An 11,440-nucleotide genomic window follows, 5' to 3' on the forward strand; every position below is an offset into this window, starting at 1 on the left:
AATACTTTGCAACAGGGACATCTGCTGGTGGACAGTTAGAATGACAATGCTTCCTATCTATGAAATATTAAAACAAGGCTGGACTGCCCTCCCCTGTTGCAAAAAAGCCTTTTGAATCCAGGTTAAAGGGACAGCTCACCCTAAAATCCAAAATACATATTTTCCCTCTCACCTGCAGTGCTATTTATCCATCAAAACCAACAATGTGATCACACTTAACATACTTAACATATCATCTGCCATGTTTTGCTGCATGCTCTGTGTGTTTTATTCATTTTAGGTTTTACTAACCTTTTGTACTATTAATTTTTTGGTACTATTAATTGTGTGTGTTTTAATCATTCTTGGTTTTACTAACCTTCTGTACTATTAATCTTTTTTGTACTATTAATTTTTTTTTCGCTTTCATGATTACATCAACCTGCCATGGGACTACAGGTGGAAACTAGCCCTTGGGCTATAACCTGGCATATTTACTGTACGGCTGTACTGTTCATTAATGTGTAAAGTCCCATTCTTTAAATAAATGAATCTGAATCTGAATCTGAATCTATATCGTTTTGTGTTAGTTGCCTGAGTTTTGGAGATATCGGCCGCAGAGTTTCTGCCTTCTCTCCAATACAATGGAACTGGATGGCACTCGGCTTGTGGTGCTCAAAGCGCCAAAGAAATACATTTGAAAAACTCAACAGCATTGTCTCTTTCCAGAAATCATGACCCGTTTACTCAAGATAATGCACAGACTTGTTATGAGCAGTTTCATGTAGGAACTATTTTCTTTTGTAGGATCCAGCTAGCAGCTAGTGTAGTTCGGTCAAAAGAAAATAGTTCCTACATGAAACTGCTCATAACAAGGTTATGACTCAGGCAACTAACACAGAATGATAAAGATGGATAAATAGCAGTGCAGTCACAGAGGGCCCAGTCATGGTCACAGTGTTTCCAAAGTCTACATTTCCACCGTGAGTCACATTTCATGTTTTTGTTATTTATAAGCCTAACCCAAACCATAATGCTAACCTTAACCAAGTTGTTTTACTAAACATAACCAAAGTTGTTTTAGTTGTTTGATTTGCATTTAACATTGGAAATGCGGCGAGGTTTAACCGCCGTTTTTGTTTCCAAATTTACCTTGAGAATGTACGTTTGCAGAGACGTAAAAATGCCTCGTTTTAGAAACGTATTTGGCCGACGTTTTGTTTCAAATTTGCGACTGCGACAGTATGTAGGGCGGCTATGCCTGCTTTGCAGACGCGTAAAACGCCGACGTTTTAGTCTGGTGACTGGGTCGTCACCTGACAACAGCGATATGTTAGCAAGGGCAAAATGTGCATGTGTTAAGTACGAGCGCAGGCCTGTTTACGACACAGCCAGCATCACATTCCTTCTCACACAGGGGAAACCTGAGGCAGACCCTCCCCCTCCCCCCCCACCCCCGCCAACAGCTGAGGAAGATATTACCGATGCAGTAGCTTGATATATTTTATCGATCCCCACTGGGGGAAATTGTCTCTCCACTTCCCTCACACACCCCCACGGAGGAGGATGCAGGTTCCTGCTAACACAGCAGCAGCGTCGTCGCTATAGAGCGCCGGTAGGGATTCCGCGTCTTGCTCGAGGACACTTCAGCTGTGGCTTGGCAACGCGGGGACTTGAACCCGCACACTCACGGCCTCTGACTGAAGGACGGGCGAGCACCGCCCGACTCCACTCGACTCCCGGTTCGGCTCCGGCCCGCAGGCGCCCCTCTGCAGCACGCCCACCATCATGTGTGTTCCTGAACAGCAGAACTCAATCGGCGTGCTGCGATTTCCACAAAAACAACGACATCAAATCCGCCCCCGTCCATAACGTGTATAGATCGCAGACCCTCTCTGAGGAATAGCTACATTGATTGGATATGAGATGTAATGTCTGAATGCGGCCTGCATCTGAACGGCTGTAATTTCTCTCTGATTAGACCAAAGATTGCAATTACTTAGACCCGTATCGACACCGCCAGTTAATGAGTGTGTTTGTGCCAGGATCCCCAATCTACATGAACTGTATGGTCTAATATGGATGTTTAGGTGTGTGTGTGTGTGCGCGCCGAATGTTTGCAAATGTGTGTGTGTGTGTGTTTGTGTGTGTGTGTGTGTGTGTGTGTGTGTGTGCCTCCAGAAGGCCTGAGTTGATCAGGGTATGGAGGGACAGCTGTGCCACAAATCAGAGCCCATTTACTGGTGACAGTGTCATTAACGCCTGCTCATCTCATAAAGCACAATGCACATGGTCAAATAGCGTTCAGTCCATATTCACGCTCGTAACTCAGTCTGCTGGGCGCGCACACTCACGCACACACTGACGCCCCGTGCACGCGCACACTCACGCACACACTGACGCCCCGTGCACGCGCACACTCACGCACAAACACTGACGGCCCCGTGCACGCGCACACTCACGCACACACTGACGCCCCGTGCACGCGCACACTCACGCACACACTGACGCCCCGTGCACGCGCACACTCATGCTCAAACACTGACGCCCCCGTGCACGTGCACACTCACGCACACACTGACGCCCCGTGCACGCGCACACTCACGCACAAACACTGACGGCCCCGTGCATGCGCACACTCATGCACAAACACTGACGGCCCCGTGCATGTGCACACTCACGCACAAACACTGACGGCCCGTGCATGCGCACACTCATGCACAAACACTGACGGCCCCGTGCACGCGCACACTCACGCACAAACACTGACGGCCCCGTGCACGCGCACACTCACGCACAAACACTGACGGCCCTGTGCACGCGCACACTCATGCACAAACACTGACGGCCCCGTGCACGCGCACACTCACGCACAAACACTGACGGCCCCGTGCACGCGCACACTCATGCACAAACACTGACGGCCCCGTGCATGTGCACACTCACGCACAAACACTGACGGCCCGTGCACGCGCACACTCACGCACAAACACTGACGGCCCCGTGCACGTGCACACTCATGCACAAACACTGACGGCCCCGTGCACGCGCACACTCATGCACAAACACTGACGGCCCCGTGCATGCGCACACTCATGCACAAACACTGACGGCCCCGTGCATGTGCACACTCACGCACAAACACTGACGGCCCGTGCATGCGCACACTCATGCACAAACACTGACGGCCCCGTGCACGCGCACACTCACGCACAAACACTGACGGCCCCGTGCACGCGCACACTCACGCACAAACACTGACGGCCCTGTGCACGCGCACACTCACGCACAAACACTGACGGCCCGTGCACGCGCACACTCACGCACAAACACTGACGGCCCCGTGCACGCACACACTGACGCCCCGTGCACGCACGCGCACACTCACACACACACTGACGGCCCCGTGCACGCGCACACTCACGCACAAACACTGACAGCCCCGTGCACGCGCACACTCATGCACAAACACTGACGGCCCGTGCCCACGCACACGCACACTCACGCACAAACACTGACAGCCCCGTGCACGCGCACACTCACGCACAAACACTGACGGCCCCGTGCACGCACACACTGACGCCCCGTGCACGCACGCGCACACTCACACACACACTGACGCCCGGTGCATGCACGCGCACACTCACGCACAAACACTGACGGCCCGTGCACGCACACACTCACTCACACACTGACGGCCCCGTGCACGCACGCGCTCACTCACGCACACACTGACACCCCGTGCACGCACGCGCACACTCACGCACACACTGACGGCCCGTGCACGCACACACTCACGCACACACTGATGGCCCCGTGCACACACACACTCACGCACACACTGACGGCCCCGTGCACGCACGCGCCCACTCACGCACACACTGACGCCCCGTGCACACGCACACTCACGCACAAACACTGACGCCGCGTGCACGCACACACTGATGCCCCGTGCACGCACACACTCACACACTGACACCCTGTGCACGCGCACACTCACGCACACACACTGACGCCCCGTGCACGTGCACAATTCATGCACACACTGATGGCCCGTGCACGCACACACTCACGCACAAACACTGATGGCCCGTGCACGCACACACTCACGCACAAACACTGACGGCCCGTGCACGCACACACTCACGCACAAACACTGACGGCCCGTGCACGTGCACACTCACGCACCAACACTGACGGCCCGTGCACGCACACACTCATGCCCCGTGCACGCACACACTCACACACACACTGGCGGCCCGTGCACGCATACACTCACACACTCACACACTCACTGACGCCCCGTGCACGCACACACCCGCAGGTGCACTCGTACAAACTCGCACAATCTCCCACAAAACTCAACTGACTGTGTCAATTGGAATGGGGTACAGGGCTGCGGTTTCCTCGTGATGTTCATTTCTTATGTGAGTGTGTTTGTGTGTGAGTGTGTGAGTGTGTGAGTGTGTGTGTGTGTGTGTGTGTGTGTGTGTGTGTGTTGTTAGCGAATGCATAATAAGCAGGGTGATAACGAGGCAGAGGTAACGATGGATATTTGCTAAAAGCAGAGGAGCAGTAAACACTGTCACACCTTGTCTAAAGGGTTGTTTTACGATAAGTGCACACACCACAACACACACATTCTCTCTCTCTCTCTCTCTCTCTCTCCACTGCACATGCATTACGCTTTCTCAAAAACAAAACCATATATTTATGCAGATGCATCTGCGGTATGCATATAAAATGTCTCCTTCTCTCTCTCTCTCTCTGTCTCTATCACACACACACACACACACACACACACACACACACACACGCATGTATATATCTCAGTGTTTCCCCTACCATTCTACAGAAAGAAAGAAAATGCAAAAAATATGTTTTTTCCTGCTCGCCCCAAAATTTCAATAAAACTTTATGGCATATTATTACAATACAACAATACTGGTGTTGACAGTGAACAGTAAGAGAAGATGCCAAATCATTCAAAACAATAAGCGTTTTGCTTTTAGGAGCATTATGCCAGCGTGCAGCGCTGCTCCAAAACGTGTCAACGTGTGTCGTTGCCTGGGAAACGCACATCCCATAGTACAACTGTTCGCATCGCATCCCATAATAGTATGATGATACTTGGGATGCCATTGCCAACATAGATGCGAACAGGTTAGCTAAAAGTTTAGCGTCGGCAGCGAGGGCCCCCACCGTTGCGGTACGTTTCGAAATCCCTCCAGGCCTGAAACATTTTCTAGGGGAAACACTGTATATATATATATATATATATATATATATATATATATATATATATATATATATATATATATATATATATATATATATATGTGTGTGTGTGTATACGTTGAAATTACTTTATGTCTGAAACTTGGGCTGCTTTAAAAACACGTTGCTGCATAAGTTCAGTCTTCACGCAGAACGATCAGGCTTACTGTTGTGCGTAGTCACTAGTCACCCCCTATAGGCCCATCCTGAACCAGGAAAAACCCTATGACACTTTGTTTCCATTTCATCTTTTGGACCCCATACAACTTTGTCCTGCCAAAACAACATCATCATCATCATCTCCAAAAACATCATCACCAAAAAGCCAAAGATAAATGTCGAAAACAAAAATAATGTACTCTCTTGCATTTAAAAAATCAGAGCTTTCGTGCAGAAAGATAATGAAAAAAGTGTCGTCCTAGAGAGCCAGTATTGAATTTGAAGTCAATAGAGTTGGTATTGAAACATGAACACGACCCAGGCTTACTCAGTAGCAGCAGCACAGGTTTGTTTCAATCAGCAATGCAGAAAACAGTTTATGAACACAAATGCACACAGCACGACTGGATTACTCGATATATAATAGAGAGCCAAAGTGAAACGTCACTTCCTGCTTCAGCACTGTACCAGAGATTTTCATCCGCCATTTATTTTCCCATAGACATTTCATAAAATGCTTATAAAAATAGTTTTACTTGGTCAAACCAAACGGTTCAGCTATATTTAGAATCGGGAGAGACCATAGAACAGTGATACTCAACTTGCGGCCCGGGGGCCAGATTCGGCCCGCGATAGGGTGCAGAGTGGCCCCCCGACCATTTTCTAATTCACAATGAAAACTAATGTTAAATAAAGTTTGACTGAGCTCCAGCTAAGTTGTCAAATACCGCCGTCTGCTCGCCACTCAGGCACTTAAATGTACCTAACTTAACCTAACTAACTATCCGGTGTGCACAAAATTGTCAGACTAAAATCTGGCTGACACCCCAAAAACCTACAATCCGCTACTGTACAGAAAACATATTAATGTTTGTTTATTAACTGGCCCCTGGCCTCCTATCATTATACAAAAGTGGCCCCCGGACAAAGCAAGTTGAGTATCCCTGCCATAGAACATTTCACTCGGACCAAAATAAAAAACAACATCGAAAAAATATTTTCTTTAAACCCGCTTTTTTTTTTTTTTTACGTTTTGGTGCGAGTGAAATGTTATGCGATCTCTCCTGTTTCTAAATATATCTGTGCAGTTTGGTTTGAACCAGTAAAACTATTTTTACAAGTATTTTAGGAAATGTCTATGGGAAAATAAATGGCGGATGAAAATCTCTGGTACAGTCAGTGCTGAAGCAGGAAGTGACGTTTCACTTTGGCTCTCTATAGCTTCTCTGAAGGCAACGTTACAGGGTGGAAGACAAAGAGCAAAAATAGTACTTCTCATCAGCAGCAGTAACAGTGAGGGCTGATCACCGCCTGGCAGAGGAGAGGAGAACATTTTTACACATGGCGTTAGACAATACGACCTGAGGATTAATGCGCCTGCATCGGTATAAGCACTGGGGTGTAAAACGCACAGTAACCTCAATCTGATCCAGGGTCAGGCGCTACACACACCCAGAAGGTCATCATCAGCCATGTGTGTGAGCTCACAGCCAGCCAGCGCTGCGCTCGTAGCGTTCCATCCTAGAGGATCATCCTATATAACCTGCTGTGAGCTCGCTGTACGTTTCTGCTGCTGTCTCTAACAATGGCCCATGATTATATGCAGTCTTACCATAGAATACATTTCCTCTCTCTGTTTTCCTCGTGGAGAAGCAAGCCGGCTTGTTAAGGCTCTTGCTATGGATGTGCACATACTTAAAAAAATAAATAAATAAACAATAACAGCCACCCCTCGGGGCAGATTCCCCTGTCTCGAGCAGAACTTACGCACTTCCGGATGCGTCACAACGGAGCGCTTGGGCAGAGGAGGAAATGGGAGATCTCGATGAGGAAAATAGAGAGAGAAGGTAAACACTGCCCCCATGTGCTTATATTACCCAGATTATTAATGATACAAAGTGGGTTGAATATCAGTAAAGCCATCCTTTAACTTCCACAGTACCATCATGTCCCTTTAACTTCCACAGTACCATAATGTCCCTTTAACTTCCACAGTACCATAATGTCCCTTTAACTTCCACAGTACCATAATGTCCCTTTAACTTCCCCAGTACCATAATGTCCCTTTAACTTCCACAGTACCATAATGTCCCTTTAACTTCCACAGTACCATAATGTCCCTTTAACTTCCACAGCACCATAATGTCCCTTTAACTTCCACAGTACCATAATGTCCCTTTAACTTCCACAGTACCATAATGTCCCTTTAACTTCCCCAGTACCATAATGTCCCTTTAACTTCCACAGTACCATAATGTCCCTTTAACTTCCACAGTACCATAATGTCCCTTTAACTTCCCCAGTACCATAATGTCCCTTTAACTTCCACAGTACCATAATGTCCCTTTAACTTCCACAGTACCATAATGTCCCTTTAACTTCCACAGTACCATAATGTCCCTTTAACTTCCACAGTACCATAATATCCCTTTAACTTCCACAGTACCATAATGTCCCTTTAACTTCCACAGTACCATAATGTCCCTTTAACTTCCACAGTACCATAATATCCCTTTAACTTCCACAGTACCATCATGTCCCTTTAACTTCCACAGTACCATAATGTCCCTTTAACTTCCACAGTACCATAATGTCCCTTTAACTTCCACAGTACCATAATGTCCCTTTAACTTCCACAGTACCATAATATCCCTTTAACTTCCACAGCACCATAATGTCCCTTTAACTTCCACAGTACCATAATGTCCCTTTAACGTCCACAGTACCATAATGTCCCTTTAACTTCCACAGCACCATAATGTCCCTTTAACTTCCACAGTACCATAATGTCCCTTTAACTTCCACAGTACCATAATATCCCTTTAACTTCCACAGTACCATAATGTCCCTTTAACTTCCACAGTACCATAATGTCCCTTTAACTTCCACAGTACCATAATGTCCCTTTAACTTCCACAGTACCATCATGTTCCTTTAACTTCCACAGTACCATCATGTTCCTTTAACTTCCACAGTACCATAATGTCCCTTTAACTTCCACAGTACCATAATGTCCCTTTAACTTCCACAGTACCATAATGTCCCTTTAACTTCCACAGTACCATAATGTCCCTTTAACTTCCACAGTACCATCATGTCCCTTTAACGTCCACAGTACCATAATGTCCCTTTAACTTCCACAGCACCATAATGTCCCTTTAACTTCCACAGTACCATAATGTCCCTTTAACTTCCACAGTACCATAATATCCCTTTAACTTCCACAGTACCATCATGTCCCTTTAACTTCCACAGTACCATAATGTCCCTTTAACTTCCACAGTACCATAATGTCCCTTTAACGTCCACAGTACCATAATGTCCCTTTAACTTCCACAGTACCATAATGTCCCTTTAACTTCCACAGTACCATAATGTCCCTTTAACTTCCACAGTACCATCATGTTCCTTTAACTTCCACAGTACCATCATGTTCCTTTAACTTCCACAGTACCATAATGTCCCTTTAACTTCCACAGTACCATCATGTCCCTTTAACTTCCACAGTACCATAATGTCCCTTTAACTTCCACAGTACCATAATGTCCCTTTAACTTCCACAGTACCATCATGTTCCTTTAACTTCCACAGTACCATCATGTTCCTTTAACTTCCACAGTACCATAATGTCCCTTTAACTTCCACAGTACCATCATGTCCCTTTAACTTCCACAGTACCATCATGTCCCTTTAACTTCCACAGTACCATAATGTCCCTTTAACTTCCACAGTACCATAATGCCCCTTTAACTTCCACAGTACCATAATGTCCCTTTAACTTCCACAGTACCATAATGTCCCTTTAACTTCCACAGTACCATCATGTCCCTTTAACTTCCACAGTACCATCATGTCCCTTTAACTTCCACAGTACCATAATGCCCCTTTAACTTCCACAGTACCATAATGTCCCTTTAACTTCCACAGTACCATAATGTCCCTTTAACTTCCACAGTACCATAATGTCCCTTTAACTTCCACAGTACCATCATGTCCCTTTAACGTCCACAGTACCATAATGTCCCTTTAACTTCCACAGCACCATAATGTCCCTTTAACTTCCACAGTACCATAATGTCCCTTTAACTTCCACAGTACCATAATATCCCTTTAACTTCCACAGTACCATAATGTCCCTTTAACTTCCACAGTACCATAATGTCCCTTTAACTTCCACAGTACCATAATGTCCCTTTAACTTCCACAGCACCATAATGTCCCTTTAACTTCCACAGTACCATAATGTCCCTTTAACTTCCACAGTACCATAATGTCCCTTTAACTTCCACAGTACCATAATGTCCCTTTAACTTCCACAGTACCATAATGTCCCTTTAACTTCCACAGTACCATCATGTTCCTTTAACTTCCACAGTACCATCATGTTCCTTTAACTTCCACAGTACCATCATGTCCCTTTAACTTCCACAGTACCATCATGTCCCTTTAACTTCCACAGTACCATCATGTCCCTTTAACTTCCACAGTACCATAATGTCCCTTTAACTTCCACAGTACCATAATGTCCCTTTAACGTCCACAGTACCATAATGTTGTTGTTTTTTTACTTTAGAATGAGGACAGAAACACCTGGTGTAGTTGAGCCTTGAGACAAAACCATGACATTTGAAACAGCGATTAATCATGAAATCGGTTAATCTCTGCATGCCTATAGCATACAGATGGAGCCTTCATGGTGCTGTCATGTTTTAATGCATGCAACAATGAATTACTGCTGCACCAAACTGCTCAGAAAATTCATACAATTCAGAATTCTGTCCTCTATTCCCCTATCACAATGTGATCTGGCAAACAAGTTGATTTACATACAGTTTTGCATGACCAGAAAACTGATTATATTACTAGTCTATTACTACTGTTACTATTAAGCTATATCTAGAGGGAAGCAGCTGGTAGCAGCCACAGCTGCAGTAGAAATAGAGTATAATGATAGCTTCATGATAGTAGACTTGTATGAAGGCTATAGGACGAATCAGCGTGGCGTCACTTGACACCCAGAAATGTGGAAGCCCGTGGCAGTTAATAGTACGAGTTGTGCCAAACAAACGTTAATATCTCAAAAACTATACATCACATCGCTTATATTTTGACATTCTGAGTGAGAGCAGAAGTAGCTCAAGAGTTTGATGTATAATATATGCATGTCGTGTTAAAGTTGTGTGAACTGTCAGAGTTTTTAAAATGTAAACAGAGTTAGCCTCGCGCCACTTGGGGGCTCCATAGGTGTTCCATTGCCGTTGCCACCCAGTGACGCGGTTTGTTTACCAAAATGCTGCTGGGCTGATCCCTCGTATAGAGACATGTGGCAGGTGTAGCAGCAATCAGTTATGTAGAGAAGTATATATACTTAGAGCTATGGTTGGTGAGGTATGAGGGAGGAAGGGTCAATGATCACATGCACTGTGCACGAATCCATGCTTGCGCCCGCACACGTGCGCGCACGGCACGCACACGCACACACACACACACACACACGCACACACACACACACACACACACACGCACACACAGTAAGGCCTCTATCCTACCTTTCTCAGAGAATTCACAGCCGTCCATGCCCTGGTCACAGGCCGGCGTGAGTGCAGCTATAAACCACCTTTGACCTTTGACCTTGAGACGAAGAAGACGGCTACACATCACCATGTGCCTGGAGAGGAAGCACACAAAAGTTGGACGTCTTCTTGTCTGTCACAGTGTAGCTATGTTATCAACACTATCATTGGCTGATCATTTTCTGCTATCATCCTAACTGTGTAAATCATCATTAATAAGCTGTGTCATTATGAAAAAAAAAGACATGCAGGCTATTAAAAGTTATTTCCATTCATTTCTCCACGCCAACAAAACAACAAGCTCTTAATGTGGTCAGATCTAAAAGTTGACCCTAAAAAATAGTTGAACTACTATTGCAAACAATTATGTTATTAAGTAGATGAGATCAATAACATGAGAAAACAAATCTTACCTCTTCTGAAAGACGCTTCTGAATAAACTTACAGTTAAC

The 11,440-nt window shown here is 45.9% G+C and overlaps 1 protein-coding gene across 1 annotated transcript in view; it reads right to left on the reverse strand.

Moving 5' to 3' along the window:
- The window catches only part of LOC310794937 (myelin transcription factor 1-like), a gene marked incomplete at both ends in the record, with an annotated part of 52,913 nt that overhangs the window by 39,298 nt on the left and 2,175 nt on the right, over positions 1-11,440 (reverse strand). Inside the window, 1 exon segment of the mRNA XM_083656968.1 lies at positions 10,965-11,083. Coding sequence (XP_083513094.1) covers positions 10,965-11,083 — 119 coding nt within the window.

The sequence above is a fragment of the Poromitra crassiceps genome (assembly GCF_964638095.1).
Source record: "Poromitra crassiceps genome assembly, chromosome: 20".
NCBI classification, from domain to species: domain Eukaryota; kingdom Metazoa; phylum Chordata; class Actinopteri; order Beryciformes; family Melamphaidae; genus Poromitra; species Poromitra crassiceps.